The 19705-nt window shown below is 40.4% G+C and overlaps 1 protein-coding gene across 1 annotated transcript; it reads right to left on the minus strand.

Moving 5' to 3' along the window:
• Positions 1 to 865: 865 nt before the first annotated feature.
• Positions 866 to 19701, minus strand: TDRD6 (tudor domain containing 6; the record flags this gene model as incomplete). The annotated part of the gene is made up of 5 exons (XM_083348390.1): positions 866 to 1204; positions 5791 to 5854; positions 11177 to 11266; positions 11396 to 11514; positions 13443 to 19701. 5 exons carry the CDS (start codon positions 19699 to 19701, stop codon positions 1161 to 1163), a joined length of 6576 nt encoding a protein of 2191 aa, XP_083204516.1. The 3' UTR covers positions 866 to 1160.
• Between the last annotated feature and the right edge of the window lie 4 nt (positions 19702 to 19705).

The following is a 19705-nucleotide window of genomic DNA, read 5'->3' on the forward strand; positions in this document are numbered from 1 at the left end:
AAAAGCTGACAGTTAATTCCCCATCGTGATTAACAGTAAGCATACCCAGCATGTCATGTGAGTGCAATTGCTACATTTGGTTTTCCCCTTTTTGAAAGGCTAGAATTTAAGTAAAAGCTAGTTTTGAAAATCAGTTGATCTCTGAGGGAGATGGGTGGTTCAGAAATGTGAAAAAACAACTTCAATAAAAATAAATAAGAGTTTTGAAGACAAGAGTTATCCTTTGGAGTGCAATTCAAGTGAAAGGCTTTGAATGATTTTACTGATTTCTTAATGTATTTTTATTATGACCATGTCTTGAACAGTAACAGAAAGGTAGGCTACAAGTGCAATTGAAAAAAAATATGTTTAAAGCTGGCAACCAGATATGCTTTTACTTTAACACAACCTGTACTCCCAATCAGCTATCTTTCTGAGCTCTTGTTAACACCGCTTAGGTGATACATCATATCTGGGTTTGAGATTCTGAGAGTTTTACCGTGACTGAAAGACATCTATTTCTCAGTTCTACCCCAAGAACACTCCTACTGTGTTGATTAACCATTTGGAATAAACTTTCTATGCTATCTTATGCTGGGGAGCTAAAAGGGAACTTTTAAGTTGTATTTCTTTAATTCTTAACATAGGTTCCCTGAAACGATAGCTCTCTACTACTATATTTAAAATTGTATAAAGCATAGATAAAATTATATCTAAAAACATAGGACGATGATGAAAAAGAATCTGTATATGGTCAGCTACATCACTATGATCACAAATTTTCCAAATGCAAGAGTATGAAACAAGAGAATGAATAGCTCAGGTGTGTTTTATTTCTTTCATTAACAAAAAGGAAGTCAACATGCACAACCTTTCCATAGTGACACTCAACATATGAAAGAATATATGTTTCCCCACCACCACAAACTAGCCCCAAATTTTAAATATTCTTAGATAATGAACAGTAGTACAAGTCTAAAAGCTTGTTCCTGACCCTTAACAAGGAGCATCATACAAAACAATGGCAAACATTCTTGAAGGATATGAGAAAAACAAACCCTCCTAGGAGCTCTACTAGTTTGGACAGGACACGCTTGATAAAACTGTTGGCTTCAGTTAGAGAAAATTTGAATGTAAAATGATTTAGCATTGCTCAGCTGTATTCTCAGTGCTGTCACGACTCAATCGTGTGTACTGTCATCTGAATCTTGAGTCATTTCTTCCACTATAAGAAATAAAATAGTTTATTTTAAACTAAAATAAGTTTATTTAAAAACAACCACAACTGTTTGCCTATGGGTTAAATTAAAATTCTAACTAAATTTCCTCACTTTGGGGTCATGCTAACGAAACATACAGAAGCCATATTCTTTCCTCACTTCTTGCTCAAAATTCTAAAAGGATTTAATTCAATCATGATGACCCTGGAGTGGGTTCTTTACAGCTCATAAAGCACTTCCGGCCATGGTAAACTCTTGTGCCAAGGCCTCCCTGAATGACATGAATGCATTTCAAGCACTTGGCAACCTGTTCACATTTACAACCAGCTGCCAAGTGCCCAGCAAATCATGTTAATTGCCATTGGCAATGTTTTTAGCTGGCTTCCCAGGTTGCAGGTGTAGGAAATGTTGGATTTGAGGTTTGTTTCCCAAGCACACCGAGGGATCTCCCCTCCCCACTGTTCAGTGACAGAAAATCCTTCTGCAAGTTAGAGAAATAGACCTCAAATGCAGGGCAAACACCAGCGGTTTTGTGATCTTTCCCCTTGGTGGAGTGTGGAGAGGGTGTTAGGCCCTCTCCTTTATGGTCTATTAATGACCTCAACTGGGAGAGCTGGGGTTGTGGTTGTTGAGCAAAGCAGGCACACACTGCAGCTCATGTTGAAAGCACTCCTGGAGAACCGATCTGTGGTTTTCAGCAATGGGTGGAGGCAAGTCCAACACTGACAGAGCCTACCTACCTACAGGCCCTCTCCTTGCTTGGCCCAACCTTCCTTCTACAAAGCCTTGGAAGGGGTGTGCAGATTCCAACATGAGCTGCCGAGCATGTCCTACTCCTCCAGGATGCTCTCACCACTCTGTTGGCTAACAAGATGAGGGTGCCACATCTTGTCAGTTGGTCCTGCTGCGTCCTTCAGTGAGTGAGCTGGCAGTGAAAGACAGGGCTCCATCAACCATGCCACCCTGCTTCTTCCGCTACCTCCGTCCTGCTGCCTCTTCCCTGGCCAGGCCTGTTCAACACTCCACAGAGAAGGCTCTGCCAGCCTTCCGTGTGTATTCAAGGGCTCTACCCTCGCTAGCACCAGGATCCTGGGCCAGCAGTGGGAGGAAGAAGACACCAAAGGATAGCTGGGAGGGGGATGGTAGTACAGGGGAATAGGCAATGGTGTGTAGGACAGTCAAAAGGGAGAGATGGGCGAGACAGGTGGAGGGGAGCTTAAGCACTGGCAATTCATCTAGGGCAGGAGAATATGCTGCATTATTTATAAATGTGGGCAGAGTGCCAAGCAATCAAATTTTGATCACATGACTGCAGGCATACTGCAACAGCCAGAGCTTTGAGGATTGGTCATAAGTTCCATTCATTGATTGATATTATTTCACCCAAAATACATACATGATAGTCTTTGACTTACAATTACAACTGGGGCCAGAATTTCATGGCTGTAAATCAAGACATCCATGTGACTAGACCATATGTTACTATTGTTTTACAGCAGTCATTAAGCAAATCACACAATAGTAAGTCTGAATCTATTCTCCTGAATGGCCTTTTTTTTTGCCAGAAACCGATTCCACAACATTGCAAGCAGTCATAAATGTGAACCAGTTGCTAAGCACCCAAATCATTAAAAAACCAGGCCTAAGTCAAGGATTACCTATACTGAATGGTTTAGTTCTTCAAATAGCAAGAGGTTGTATCTGGAATCCACTCTGGAAACTGAGTTGTAATGGTAACATCTAGAGCAGGGGTGTCAAACTCAATTTCATTGAGGGCGGCATCAGCATTGTGGTTGCCCTCAGGGGGCCGGGTGGGTGTGGCCTACTGGGTGGGCGTGGCTAGAGTGCATATGGCCTACTGGGTGGGCGTGGCCAGCTCTACATCGTTCGCATCAAGGGTGCCTATGGGGGCCTAGGCAGGAGTGGGACAGATCTGAGGGTCTCTGGCAGGAGGAGGATCTCTGGGCCAGGGCCAAGGCAGTGGGGGCCATTCTCTCACTGTTTCCAGGATGGCTTCGCGGGCCGCATGAAACCACTTCACAGGCCGGATCTGGCCCCCGGGCCTTGTGTTTGACATGTCTGATCTAGAGAACCAGTCAACAAAGACTGCAAACTTTAATACTCCACAATTTACAACTGTATTTGAGTCTAGCAATTATGGTCATAAACGATGTTGTAAAGTTGGTCATCATGTGACCAACCCCCAAATGACCTTTTTTGTAGTGGTTGTTACACCACAGGGGAACTGCAAAGTCATAAAAGCAGGCTGATGCCAAAAATGTGGTTACATGACCATGGGGCCGGGGGGAGGGGGGAGGCACCCATCAGAACTTCAGAAACGAGTCATAAGTAACTGTGTGTGTGTGTGAGGGGGGTCTGTTGTAACTTCAAATGATTGCTAAGCAACTGGTTGCAAATTGAGGACTACCCATATACTTCTTTGCAACTACATTTCAAAATACAAGATCAGTCACACCGGTATTTTTGGCAAACCCATTTACCATTACTGGTTGGAAAACTTATTCACCTAGAAGGAAATCCAATAAGCTTTTAAGGAACCAGAGAAGTCATCAAAAATAATTTCGAGGATATTCAGTTAATATAGGATACCAGGAATAGCAGGACTGGTAATAAACAGAGTTCCCTTTTAGTTCTCAGCCTTTTCTTACCCTTGCTTCTTTGAGATTCAGTTGCTGGTAAAAGAGCACTTCTTTGAGATTCAGTTGCTGGTAAAAGAGCAGACTACTTTTATTACACAAACTGATACTAAGGATACTATCAGTGAGCCTGGAGAATTCATATAACTACCATGAATAATAGTGTCTCCTTTGTCAGAGTAAACAATCTTTATCCCCCAGATGTTTTAAAACGTAATCTAACTGTAAAAGAGCCTTGGTGGAGCAGTGGGCTAATGCCTCCTTAAGTAACACCAGCTGCCTGCAATTAGTGCAGGTTCGCATCCCACCAGGCTCAAGGTTGACTCAGCCTTCCATCCTTCCGAGGTAGGTAAAATGAGGACCCAGATTGTTGGGGGCAATAAGCTGACTTTGTAATAATGCCGCTGGGGGGGGCTAATAAGCTCTAATAAGCAGGCATATACATAGAATGAAGGCTATTGCTAAGCACATTGGTTTGTGCTTAAATTGTAAGCCGCCCTGAGTCTTCGGAGAAGGGCAGGATATAAATGGGATTAAAATTAAAATTAAATTAAATTAAATCTCCACAGTCCTTTGGCTGTGATGGAGAGAACTGACATCTAAATATCTGTCAAAAATCCTTAATTAACAGTCTCTTGAAATCTATAGCCATTCAATTTCTTGATCACTGCTGCATCATAACCATTTTAATGTACATTGCAACAGCATAAATTGGCATCTTTACAAATTTAATCATAATTACATTCCATCAATATGCATACAGCCCTTTATATAATACAGATCCCTGTCCTGAGGATTGAAAATTCAAACATGGGGAAGCAGGAGAGGAAATGGAAACTAATGCAAGCAATGCACAACTTTTAAATTACACACGCATAAGTTCAATTACCTATTAAATAATTTCAGGTACTCTCAACTTTGATACTAGAAAAATACCCTTGGAAGTACCACAAAATGGCTGGGGAACAGGCAATCACAAAACAGAAAAAGCACTGAAATTTGAGTACAAGGTTCAAATGCAAATTTTGAGTTGTCATAATTGATTTTATGTTTCTCCCTCTCCTCATTGTGACAAATTTCACAATTTGTGCTTCCAATTTCTCATAGTTATAGCAAAACAGCTGATTTCTGCTTGTCATTTTGCAATCAGCACAAAACCTCTTGAGATTGCCAAGAAGCTTTTGTAAGATTGTGCAGTAGCTGTTTCATAGCTAGAAAGGCCATCCTGCAAACATTGCCCTAGGGATCATGCTAGAGTAGGAAAGGCATTTTCTTGTAGCCACAGATTGGATTTCTTTCTTTTCAAGAGAAGATATATTAATCTCCCCTAAATGGGAAACAGTCTAATTTAGGTTGAAAGGACATAAACACTAAGGGTTGGTACCGGCTATAGCCCTTAAATCACCACCAATTCTCTGGAAATTTTGGGGTCCAACTATTCTAGGATAGCAAAAGGAATGCTATAGAACAGCATGTGTCCTGTCAGCATGCATCACTGGCTGCCAACTGCTAGGAAAAAGGAGAAATATTTTGAAAAGGAAGAATTTTAATAATAAATTGTATGCCGCTTTGGGGAGGCAATTTCAAATATACAGAATAGCTGTGGCAGTTTTTTTGGAGGAAAGCCAGATCTATTTGCAATATTATAGAGAGAGATGTGGGGCTGAACATTCTTCTTTAGGAAATTGGTAATACTTCTACTCAGCTCAGAACTGCTACAACTTAAAAATGATGTAGAGTATAAACACATTATTTCTGCTCTCAAAAATTCTGGAAAATTAGAAATGATTTACTTGTGGTTGAGTAGGAAAAATACACTTGAAAAAGAATAATGAGCTATAGATTGATTGAAGGAGTACACATGGAAAAAGGCAGAGTAGTACATATTTAAAATGTATAGCACAAGTTCACATTCATATAAATTTTTAACCTACCTTCCATTGCCAAGATAGTTGCTGGCACAGAATGCAAGATATCTGTTTTATTCTTGGACGTTATCTAAGAGGTTAAAAAGAAAAATAATTTCTAGAAGTACAGCTTACAAAAGAGAACAATACTCAATGAATACCCTATGTTTATTGTTGGGTAGCACACTAAGATTCACTGCTTTTAAACTGTGTTACCTTCTCTGTATGTAATATGTCCAAAACACTTAGAATTTTATCTTGTTAGGCTTCTGCTCCAGAACTGAAATATTTCTTAGCATTTCTTAATAGAAAATGGCATGGGGAGGAATAATTACAAAATAAATATTTTTTAATCATTAATTTTATTTCAAGAGTATCAGGACTGGGAGGACGTGGTGGCCTAGTGATTAAAATGCTGGGCTGTCAACTGAAAGCCCACAATTTGAGACTCAAGTACCATGTGACGGGGTGAGCTCCCGTTCCTGCCCCCAGCTCTTGCCAACCTAACTGGTCAAAACATGCAAATGCAAGTAGATAAATAGGTATCACTTTGGTGGGAAGATACAATGTTCCGTGTGCCTTGACATATAGTCGGCATATAGTGATGCTGGCCACATGACCATGGAAGTGTTTTTGGACAATGCTGGGTCCCTTGGTAAAAAGCGGAGATGAGCACTGCCCATTAGAGTCAGATATGGCTAGACAGCAAAACCTTTACATTTACTTTACCAGGACTGGAATGCACCACAAAAAAATGGAACCGTTTAATTCTTTGCTTCATCAGGAATGCAGTTGAGAGAAATTTACAGTAGGTTTTATTTCCCTGCATAGCAGGGTCACAATGTTAAGCTATATACTTGTCTGTGCATGCGCTGCTTAAAGACATAACAATAAAAGCCTTGATGAAACCACTTTTTTGGTGGAAAGAAACTATCAGGACCTACCAGAATTCTTGTTAGAAACACAATACGTTTGATTAAGGAAGCTTTATTTTTAAAAATACACCTGGTAGCCTGGCTACCAATATCAGAATCTGTGTCAGACTTTATTACTTAAAAAATATGAGGGTGGTGAATTGATGAAGCAGAGCAAGCACAAGTACAAGGACGTGTTCTTACATAAATTAAGATAACTTCTGCATAGGATTCGCTCAGTATTTTTTAAAATTTCTTTATAGGAGCCATTGTAATTTTTTGTTCTGCTAATTAAGCTTATTCTTAAAAACACTTTGCATGGAAAGTTTTAAAAACAATTTTCATGGCCAATAAGAAGAATCTGTCTGTCTGTCTGTCTATCCTATCTACTGTATCTATCATTATTTATCATTATCTTATCACCTGTATTACACATATACATATTTAACAACAGGAAAGGATATTTAGCTCAGGGCTCAACTGAGACATGTCTAAGAATTTCTTTGGCTTAGTCATACATATATCACAATTCTTAAATAATGGGCAACAAATGGGCTAAGTGTTACTTGTATATCTTTCAGCCAATACACTAGGAGTAGTTGCACACTGACCATAGGATAGAAATCAGTTTTATCTCCAGGGAGAGACCTCTTATGATTTCAAAATATCAACAATAGCTTGCTATGCTGACTGTTGAGATTTTGTCAATGCTGCAAACATTGACATGATTTTGCACTGACATTATAAGAGACAGCCTGTTATTTTAATTGCTTCATTTGGGAGGGAAGAATCACCTGGAAGTTGTGATAAGATTGCAAAAACCCGTGTACAGAATGGGAAATGAAACCTCATATGTAAAACTAATTGGATAATGTGATTTATGACATGTAGATAAGGGCGGGGATTGTGTGTATGTTACTATGGGTTTGTGAGGAGGAGATTTCAGATTCTGGCATCCCTCCATGAGTGCTGATGTTTCATTTCGTTACTAAGACTTTTTAGATAAATAATATGCCTGCAATTTGTTTGATTTGTTTCATTCATCGGAACCATGACATCATGCCAGAATCTCTTTTCTTTCAAAGGGGGGTCCTGATCCCCCACCGCTGTCTCCAGTAAGAGAGATAAGCTGGCAAAGATTCAGTTAAGAATCCTCAAGATGGAAAATGAAAGCCTGGTTGCTGGCAAAACTTCTGAAGAGAAATTAATAAATAGTTTTCTGTGGGAAGATGAATTTGGACCGATCTCCAAACTTCAACAGATAACTGAGCTTAACTCGTTGTCAAGCTGGAACCACTCCAGTAGAAAATACAGAGGCCAGATTGTGCAGCAAGAGGCTCCAGAAGCAGAATGGAGAGGAGATGTCAAATCATCAGCCATTGAGAATCTGGGTAAGTGGGAAATCCTGTCTGCAGATGAGACTGCCTGCCAGACCCAGAAGTCCCCTGCCAAGCCCTCCAGACCCATAGAGACAGAGGACCCCAGCCTGGGGCCTCTGCAGCAATGGGAGGTTGGGAAGCCCCCACAAGTGAAAGGCCAACAACCTCTGAGCTTGCCCCAGCTAATAGAAGCCTTGCAACAGCTGGGGGTGGTGCAGAAGCCTGCAGATTAGGAGCTGGTGGGAGGACAACAGCAAGGGTGGCAGCAGCAGGACCCAAACATGCAACCCCTGAACATACAGCAGGACCACTGGGGCCAGCAGCAGTGGGGGCCCTGGCAGCCATTAAATCAGCAACCAGAGTGGGGCCAGCAGCGACTGGAGACACAACAGCAGCAATGGGGGCCCCAGCAACCATTTAACCAACAACCAGGGTGGGGCCAGCAGCAATGGGGACCCCAGCAACCAATGATGAACCCACCCTTCAGAGCAACCTTCAATGGGGACCTAGAGAAACTGATTTTCTTCCTCAATCATGTATGCTCTTATTTGAATAGCTAGGCCCAGGTGCTATGGTCAATGTGACTGCGTCCAGCCTAGAGGGAGAAGCATCTGAATGGTTGAACAATTTATATAATGAGCAAGCCCCTGAGTTGGAGGACTCCCTCCTTTTCCTCCTAGGGCTGAGGGAAAGATTTGAGGACCCATCCATCGCCCTTAAAGTGGAAGAGCAAATTCACAAGATAAAACAAGCTGGCTGGCCTGCGCTGAAGTATGTGGAGTTTTGAAAGCTGGCCAGTCGGATAGACAGATGGCCTGAGCAATCCATAATTCATCTTTTTAGAGAAGGGTTAGATGACTACCTTTTGCTGGCATGTATCTACCGAGCTGTGCCTGACCAACTGCATGAATGGTACCAGGCAGCAGTGAAATTAGATGTTCAGCTTGCCCGCTATAAGCCTCTCCTACCTGAACCCGAGCCAAGGTCAGAACAACCTGAATGGCATTCACCCCTACTGTGAGGGCTGAAAGACCCAAGCCACCTGTAGACCCGGCAATTAAGTGTTTCCAATGCAGACAGAAGGGACATTGAGTAGTGAAAAGCCTAGTCCCCTTCCCCCAACAGAACAGACCAGGACCAGCAACGAGAAAGAAACCTGCACAGCAGCTAAAGGGAGAGAAATCCCACCAGATGACACATGAACCTGTTGTCCAGGTCACATCCCACACACGGGAGGACGTCAGAACTCAGACTGGATCCACCCCAGTTCTACCCTCTTTCGACAGCGACATTATGGAACCAACTGCCGGTTGAGCTCCGGACGGCATCGGACCTTCGATCCTTCCGTCGCGGGTTGAAGACCCATTTATTTGAATTAGCTGGTCTGGCCTGATAGGGGTATATGGGTTTTTTATTGGTTTTTATTATTTTATCATTTTTGTATTTTAATTGGGCACTGGTTTAATTTTCTTTTAATTTTTGTACTGTTATTTATATATGCCCTGTGAACCGCCCTGAGTCCCTTAGGGAGAAGGGCGGTATAGAAATCTCAATAAAAGAAAAGAAAAAAGAAAGAACAAAGGGGAGAACGACCCTTTTTATTGCCTGCTAAGCTCATAATCCCTAAATCAGGAGCACAAGTAGACCTGAGCTAGTCGATACTGGCTACTCCCGATGCATCATTAGCCTGTCATGTGCCTTGAGACTGGGCATACAGGCCAAGCCGCTCTCCAAACCTGTGAGGTTCAAGCAAGATGATGACTCCCTAATGGGAGGGACTTTAGTCACGCAATTAACGGAGCCCTTACACCTGGAAATAAGCGAACACTGAGAGTTTGCTTCCTGGTAGCTCCAAAGATGTCTGAGACTGTGATCCTAGGACTAGCCTGGCTAGACAAATGGAAGCCATTTTTCTGGTGGGAAAAAGGAATGAGAACTGTGAGATTACCCATAGGGCCCAATCCCTCCATTGATTCAACAGATGTTACAGGAGATTTTAGCCCACCCAATGAGCAAGCGCACATGGCTGCCTTACAACCACCTGGCAAGCCGCTCATCCCCAGCGAGTACCAGGATCTAGCAGAGGCGTTTAGTGAAAAAGAATACGATACCTTGCCTCCTCACCGTCCCAATGATTGTTCCATCAAACTGTTACCAGGGGCCAAACTCCCCTGACCAAGAATGTACGTTATGTCCCCCCTTGAAATGGAGGAGATGCAGCAGTATGTGGATACAAACCTAGTGAGGGGATTCATCGAAAGGGCCAAGTCTACTGTGGGAACCCGTGTGTTGTTCAAAGAGAAAAAAGATGGGTCTCTTCGTCTCTGCATTGACTATAAAGGCCTGAACGCGGTGAGTGTAGAAAATAAATACCCTCTCCCCCTCCTGAAAGACTAACCCACCCACCTGGTGAAGGGGAGCATCTTCACCAAGTTAGACCTGAGAAAAACATATTACCGGGTAAGAATAAAGGAGGGGGATGAGTGGAAAACGGCCTTCAACTACCCCTTGGGAAGCTACCAATTCAAAGTCATGCCATTTGGACTGCAGGGGGCCCAGCCGTCTTTATGCAGTTGATTAATGAGGTCCTACATGAACATTTATACAAAGGGGTTCTGGTGTATCTTGATGACGTTCTGATATACAGTATGAATATGACTGATCACATAAGACTGGTCAGAGAAGTGTTAAAGAAACTATTGAATGCCAAACTTTATGTCAAATTGTCGCAATGTGAATTTCACCAAATCCGATTACATTATCTCAGCTATAGAATTTCCAACAAGGGCATCGAAATGGACTCAGCCAAAGTGAAAACTATAATTGAATGGCAGCCCCCAAAGATTCGCAAATAGCTCCAAAGCTTCCTAACAATTGTTAGCAAAAATTTTTTTGGCATTCATTAATTTATACCAATTTTGGTAAATTTTGTTTATATTTCTTGCCACTAACTTTGTTTATTCAAGTGGTACTGAATTACCTACTAACTTTAAATCCTGTATGAAACCTGTTCCTCACTAATTCACTAAGTGGAAGAAAAATCATTCACAACAAGTCAGAGAAAAATAGTCAGCAAATGTCCATAACACAATTGCTTTTTTACTATTTTGGAAAATATACCTGAGTAAAATCTGAATCCAATTCAGGAATCCCATTCCAAACATGTATAGGATTGACTATCTCTTCATTTCCATTTGAAAGATTCAAAACCTTAATTTATAAATAACATAAGAGTTAGATATTAATACCTACAGAAAATTAGAAGACATCGGTTCATTTAATAGAAGCACAATTAAAGTAACATGAACTAGCACAATTAATATTTTTAGAACTCCTTACCTTTGTACCTTCAGCAGATATGTCTAAAATCTCAGCCTTGTACCACTGAGTACCTGACTGTACCACACATTGGGAACCAATATCAAATCCCATTAAATTGCAAATGTTTTCTTTTTTTTCTGCAAGAAATAATATATTGTTTATTTATATTATTATTCATTCTATACATTATAGATGGGGTAAAAGAATTTGCAGCTGTTTAGATTTGCAATCTCAATTAATACAAGAAGTCCTTGACTTACAACCATTCATTTAGCAACTGTTCCAAGTTACAATGGCACTGAAAAAAGTGAGTTACAACTGCTGTAGCATCCACACAGTCACTTGATGAAAAATCGGGCACGTGGCAACTGGCATATAGTTATGACAATTGCAGCATCCCAGAGTCATGTGATCCCCATCAAGTTCCCAGTTGCCTTCCAACAAAGAAAGTCAATGGGAGAAACCAGATTTGCTTAACAATTGTGAGATTTACTTAACTGCAGTGATTTGCTTAACAATGGCAAAAAAAGATTATAAAATCAGGTGCAACTCACTTAACAATTGCCTTGCTTAGCAACAGAAATTTGGGTCCCAATTGATTTTATTTAATCTGGTATGTTATTTGTGATGACACTAAGAAAACAAAGCCACATGCTTTTAGCCATTTCATTACATGTTTGAAAAATACCTATAATTTTCAGTTAGAATACAGTATTCCACAAAAATCAAAGAGCTGATAGTACAATATCTTTTAAATTCTATTGTAGTATTAGCCATTTTGGTTCCAGACTCAAATTTCAAGAAAATTTACACTATTTTGAGCCACGAAACAAATTGGGAGCTAATATCAATGGCTAAAATTCAGTTCTTCAAATGGAGTGATTTTGTTATGAATTCCACTTTTATAAGTGGTAATATGTAGAAATATATAGATCATCTTTAACATAATAACATCTAAAAAGCAGAGCTCTCTGCTTTCCAACAGCCATCTAGTTACTATTATGCTACAGTATTTTTTTTCAAAATCTATACACTATCTTTCTGCCCAAGTCACATAACAGAGCTAAGAATAGAACATACAATATAATTTAACAAGTTTTTTTTTTTAAAAAAAATCCTAAATATTATCAATGCCTCTTGGATGAAATACATTCAGTCCTAAAATGAATGTCTGGGAACCTAACAACAACAGCAGTCTGTAACTTGGGACCAATATAAGTTCTTCCTTCATGATTGACAGACCTCTGAATATGTATTTTTAAAAGGAGTTCTCTTGCCTATCTTAATGACTGGATAGGCTTATAGCGAAATAGAAATGGTTATGTCATAACATAAATTTAGGATTTCTGTTTAAAATTTTTAATTTTTGAAAAAGCCAGCAGCAATCATTGCAGTTTTTTAAATGTAGAATCCCAATACGATATCGTGCACTGGACAGTAAACAATTATACTTCCATCACTTTTCAAGCATATATATTTTATATATATTTATTAAATATATGCTGCAATTGTCTGATTTAACAATTGGTCTCATTTCCAGGTCTTACTAGTTTAGGAATGGGTATAGTTTTCACCCTAGACGTAATTGTGAAAACATACAGGATCTCTTCTAGAATCTATGCCACATGATGGAACTCATTGTGACAAGCCTTTCTCCTTTTTGGACTCAGATAGGAGACGGGAAAATAGGGAGCCTACAAAGATACCATGACTGGTGGTACTGAAGTCACTGAAACATGTAAGGGAATTATTAGGGCCACACTCCCAGCCATTTCATTCACAAAGGCAAAGTAAATTCAGTCACGTATCTCCCAGATGAAATGGATCTAGTTAATCATTTTCCAGCTGGATCTGGAAACTACACATTCTCAAATGAGATCTACGCTTTATATTGGGAAGATTATATGGTCTATACTAAATCTTGAAAAATAATTGTAAAACCCTCTGCAAGAAATTAAGTTGCCATATTTTTCCCCACTTACTTTGCCTATCTGAATTTGCCAACTGAACAAGACACAAATCTCAAATCAACTTTGTCACTTAAGGTTCTACATTAATGCCTTACCTGTATCGTGTATTAAGGCTTCATCCACTTCACTTAGCTGTATATTTGTTAAACAATCCTTTTCAACACAAATATTGTCTTTAATTCCATGAATGCTCATCTGCATTTCTCCATAGTTCTTTCTTAATGCAGTTTGCCCTTCAGTAAAATTGGGATTTTTATCACTTTTTTCCAGTTCACACTCTTCAACAAGGCCTTCAACAGAACAGAAATCTTGTGGCTTAACTTTAATTTCTGAAAATGACTCGATTTTATTATCTCCTGGAACAGACAAAGCAGGGTATTGCAAATATAGTGTATTATTGCTGGCTTTCTCAGCCAATAAAGGAAATACTTCAGGTGCCAACACTTCTAATATTAAATTTTCATTTTCATTCATTAGTGAAGTATTCTCTTCTACTTTGCATGCTGACTGTCCTTCCACATGTTGTGGTTCAAGTAAATGTAATTCTGACTTTTTTTGTGGCTCATCGCAGTAAGCTTTTATTTCTATTGTCTCTGGTTGTAGCACGTCTTCCAACAAGGGCACTTTTAACTTCTCAACTTCTGGCATGTTTTTTGCATTATTTAATTGGGGAAGGACTTGTAAGGGCACAAAGTCCGGCAGCCTCTTTGTATCATCCAAAGGCAACTGAATTTCAGGAGAATCTAGCATTAATATTTCTTTGTCTTCTGCTCCTCCCTGAGATTCAAGTGCATCATATTCAATTTTACAAGTAGAAAGCTGTATTTCAGAAAGACCTGTAGAATCTATTATGTTTTTTCTGTTTCCAGATGCAGAATAGTTTGTTTCATTATTAAATACATCAAATGTGGTCTGTTGGTTTCCTGTATAAAATATTTCATGTGTGAGTGGCTGGGCAGACATTTCTGATAAAATCCCATCTTCAACATCAAAACACTTATTTACTGACTGTAATAGATTTGGACAACAGAATACATCTTTCAAACTATTATTTGTGGGGGGGGTTGTACAAACAGAAGTTTCAGTTTCAAATGGCACAGATTTTGAGTTCTCTTCTTCTGGATTTCTAATCTGCTCTTCAGTGTTGTAATTATTTGCTATACTGGAATCACCACTTTCAGCACGAGGCTTCCAAAAGTGTTTCACTTGTTCATTGATGCTTATCTTTTGACATTCCAATTTAACTACAAACAAGGGAATTTCAAAAGAACCATGGTTCAGTTTGTCCATAACTGTAATTTCTAATGGAAGATCAGCTATCATATCATGGAAAATTTCACTTATTCCTTCAGCCCATGAACCTTTTTCAGAATTAAAGCCAAAGAGACAACACAAAAATGCTTGTGGCGGAATTAACAACAGTCCATCAGGAATTTGTCTGAGCACTTCTATACTGACAAGTTTCTCAGTTCCATAATCAACATTGATTACTGTCAAGGAACTTCCTTCTATATGAGTAACAACTGCTCGGTGAAATATATTATTTTCACTAGACTTTGCTAGACAAGGACTGCCATTTTTAAGCTCATTAACGTGGATTTTTGCAAGTTCTCCAGCTTCCTGAAGTTTTATTTCAATTGAACTAATATCATTTTCAGTGAACTGACACCAGAAATATCCTGGATTCTTTGGAATAAATGAAAAGGCTTTTATAGTTTCACCTATTTTAGGTATCTTCCAGAGAAATGATTTGCTAACTGAAAGTCTACTCTGCTTATCAGAAAGAATATCTTCACATAAGCTTACTTTGCTAGTCTTGTCAAATTCTTGGTCAGATGTCTCTATTAGGTCATGTTTTTTATATTCAAGGCAACTATTAATCATATCAACCATTATATCACCTTTTTCATCACTGAGTATTATTTCCCATTTCCCATTTACTTTCTCAACAAATTGACTATTCATCTTAACCTCACTTGTCTTTTGGGAGAAATACAGCACTGCTTTATGTGTCCATTCTGGAATCACTGACATCTTAATACTACCCAGGCTACAATGGATGCTCATCACAGGGAAAGATAAACAGTCTTCAGCAAGTTTGCATGTTTTATGAATGCTAACTACTGCAGTATTGCCATAATCAATATACTGTACCTCTACCAATTCACTAGTGGATTCTTTAATAATTACAGCTCGATACCATAAGCCGTCTTCTGAATAAATTGCACATATTAAATCTCCTACATTAAGCTGTTGCCCCATTAAGCTTGAAACTGCTTTAGAGTTGTTTATTTTCTCTGAAATACTATCAAGGATAGGCTCATCTTCTACTAACTGTACATAAAAATCAGAAAGATTATTTATGTGAGAAACATACACTAAAGATTTAAGACCAGGATTTATGTTTTTTTGAGGTAGTTCGTGTATATTTTCAAGTGAAGAATATGTTACAGATTTGGATTTATTTTTAATATCACCTCTCTCCCCTTCCTTATGAAGGGCTGCACATTTCATGTCCTTCCAATCTGCCATATAATTGCCTTTGCTAGAGCCTTCTGTGAATCCTAGGGATTTTCTTGCTACCTCTGTTTTAGTTTTCTGCTGCAATTGGCATGTTTCTTCAAAAACAGCACTAGATTTAGTATTGCCCTCAAGAACAGGTTTGACAAAGTCTACCAAAGTTAGCCCCCTTTCACTGTTTTCTTCCCTGTTAAGTAAGTATTTGGAAGACAAAGTGCTGTTTGCTGTGTTTTCAGTAATCTCTTTCTTTTTGGTAATCTCTTTGCTGGCCTGCAAACCTAAGTTTTGTTTCAATCTTGCATTGATCTGTATTTTACCATCATACAGTTCAATTATCAATGTTCCATCAGGATCTTTTGCTACAATCAAAGCTTTTAAGGGCTTATCTAACACTGCCTTTTCAAACCACTCAATAGCATCTTTTGGTGGGTCAACAATATCAGATAGAGAACATTTTATAGCCTGCATAGGCAAAAACATTAACTCGTAAGCATTGTTTGGTACTGCAATCAGCTCTTCATTTTTCAACAGTTGTGTATTCCCAAAATCTACAAAAAAAACTTCTTTGGTATCATTTTCTGAAGTTACTACTGCTCTATACCAGCAGTCATCAGTATACTTTGCAAGATACAAATTTCTAGAGGTGGGTGAAGTTTGCAAATTGTACGTTTTGCTTACTTTACTAATATAACTAGTTAACTTTTCAAGAGCATCTGCATTCCTAGCAAGTTGGCAGAAAAAGAAACATGGACTATTAACATGTGTGACATAAACAATCTCTTCATTTCCTCTTTTGATATTGTGGGTTGAGTAATAGTATGATAGAAGTTGAACAGATGATACCAAGGGTTTCCCTCTCTGTACAAATGTGGCTAGACCTTTTCTCATTAAAAAATTGCAAGCACTTTCAAAAGGAGTAATTAGGTCAACAATATTAAAAAGTTCTGTACCATTTAATGCTGCTAAAGCAAATATAGTACACTTCAATGCCACTTTTGATCCTGAATTCACAAATTCAAGAAACGTTTCGATGCCTTTTTTATCCCAAACAAAAGGATTTGTGTTTTTTGGCTGAATTAAATTGTAAAGGCTACATCTAAAAGCTTGAGCTTTGAGCTTCAGAAACTCTGCTTTAGTTTCACGAATATTTTTCAGTGAAACATGCTTTTTATTTCCATAATCAACATAAGCGACTTCAACCTCTTCTGTGTAACGAACCTTATTAATGATAACAGCTCTGTACCATTTGTTATCCTCAGAACATTTAGCCAAACATACAGAATTTGGCCATTCATGAAGCTCTGCTGCATGTATACAATAATCCTGAATTTTAGCCATAAGTATATTCAGTTCATGGGAATTCTTAAATAATCGACACCAAAAATGACTAGGATTTTCTATGTGTGTTACAATCACATCAACTGTACTTCCAAATTCAAGCTGTTTTCCACCTGCCTTTATTTCTGAGTAGTTCTGCATCTCGCACGATGAATTATCATTGCCACTCAGAGCTGATGAAGAATAAAAAGCTCCCTCACTGGAGGGGTGTTCATTTATCAAAATTTCGGCTGTAGAAGAAACTGAAGAATCAAGTTGTGGATGTTCTACTTCATCTGTCGTTATTTTTTTCACAGGTCTTAGCCTCACTGGTTTACTTTCAGGGTCCCCTGGCAATAGCTTGTCTGATATTCTCTGGAGAGTTTCTAGTACTTCATGATGCTTTGTGTACTTTCTCTGGGACATGATTTTACCCAAATTTTTTTCTCCCACTAGAGAATTATCAAAAAGTTCAACTATGTAAACATCTCCTTGCATGCCTAGAACTTTGATCATCAATTCCTTGTTTAGCACAGATCTCCTAAAATAATCAACAGCTTCTGGGTTCCATGACTGACCTGGGAAAGGATTATCCAGTGCACACCGGACTGCCACAGCAGGAAGTTCTTTGAATTGGGGAAGCAACTTCTTCACCTTATACAAGTCAACTACTTCAGTGTTTCCCCAATCCACCAAATACACCACAATTTCTTTTCCTTGAACTTTAGTAACAAGGGCACGATGATAAGAGTTTTCCTTCAACATGACACAGCAGAGGGATCCTACCTTGGGCTCAGGTAGAATACCCTCTAGTTTCTTACTCCGAGAATAAAAGTCCCTTAAATTCCGCCTTAGGTGACAAAGTGGCTGTTTAAGTTCCTGCAACTGCACCCAGAATTCTGAAGGGCCCTGAAGAAATGACATCTGAACATTATGGTACTCGCCTGCCTTCAGACGCACAACAAAAAATGGGGTAGCAGCAATAGCAGGTAATGAATCTGACAAAGAAGCAAATTCCTTTTGGACGAAGACACCCAAGCTTTCTGATTCAGTAATTAAACCAGAGGTGGATTCTTGATTACTCTGCAGGAGATTTTGAGCCAGGCAATGTGCCTGCACCCCATATAGGCAGTTAAGGTTGAGACCATCTTCCCCATATAAGGTAATGTAATAGATATGCTCAAAGGGACAGTAAGCTTCGATGTGGGCTTGAATTACCTTGCCCAAGAGCAATGTTTTAAGCTGATTAATTTGTGAATGGGTCCAGCCACAACCTCCATCGGTAATACCTTGCAGTGAGCAAGGGTAGGTTACTACTGGCATGCGTAAATATTCAGCAGGTAAGTTGCGCAGATGTCTCTTTGTCACAAACTCTTTCCTGCCATAATCCACACAAATCACTTGAGCCACTGCCTCTGGTTGATCCTCTTGATCATCTGCCGGGTACATTTCTAATAACAAAGCTCGATACCAGGATCCATCTATGCCCTGGGCCGCACAAGGAAAACCTGGGGTGGGTAAAGCCTCTTCTACAAATTTTCCCTTTGATAACCCAAAAGCTTGGTACATAGCATCTGAAAGTAGTTGGATTTCTTTAGAAAGACTACGCAGCTGGCAATATATCCTATGTGGATCAGAGATATGAGTCACCACCACAGACGCAGTCACATTCAACTCCAATTGAGGATAGAAGAAATCCATCGTGACTTGACCCTGCTTGGACGGGGCAGAAGAAGAAAGGACTGGGGCCTGGGACAAAGGGGAAGTTGGCTCCAAGGGGACAGAAGCAATCTCAGGAACTTCCAAGGTGGCACTCAGCAGAGTGCCAAAAGCCGTAGAGGTAAGACTGGCAAGCCCAAGATGGCGCATCTGTGTCAGCAGCCAGGGCACTTCTAGCACCACCAGGCATTGCGAGCTCAGCACTTTTCGAACGACGCCAGACACCTCTTTGCCGTGGAGGAAAGCCAAAAAGTCGACTGCCTCAGCCGGCCATCGTAAGTTCAGCATCTGGGATCCTAGCGGGGTGAAGCTCTTTGGGGCCCTAACAGTGGCGGCTAAGGACGCCCCCGTCTGGCCCGGAGGGAGCAAGTCTGCAACGACGCATCCCACGGCTTCAGACGGCAAGTGGAAGAGTTCGCTGCGGCCCCGCGCCAAATAGTAGGAAGCGGCGCTCACCGTGCGGCCTTCGTCCAGTAAAAAGACGCGGTAGTTTTGGCCCGGCTTGGCCCGGCAGCTGACGATACGGCAGCGGTGCCAGCGCCCGCCCAGCTCCACCAGACACAGGTCACCCAGAGCCAGGGCTTGGCCGTCGCCGTCGCCCTGGCCCCCGGGATCCCCAGGAGCGCTGGCCAAGCGGGGTCCCACTTTGATCTGGACGTCCTTCATCAGCCGCACGTATTCCTCTCTGCGTTCGCCGGGCGACCCCCAGAGCCTCACCAGCGGCACCTTAGGGCGGACTTCGACGAAGGAGACGCGAAAGGTAATGGAGCCGCCCGGGCTGAGCAGCGGAGAACACATGGCC

The sequence above is a fragment of the Vipera ursinii genome (assembly GCF_947247035.1).
Source record: "Vipera ursinii genome assembly, chromosome: 1".
NCBI lineage: Eukaryota > Metazoa > Chordata > Lepidosauria > Squamata > Viperidae > Vipera > Vipera ursinii.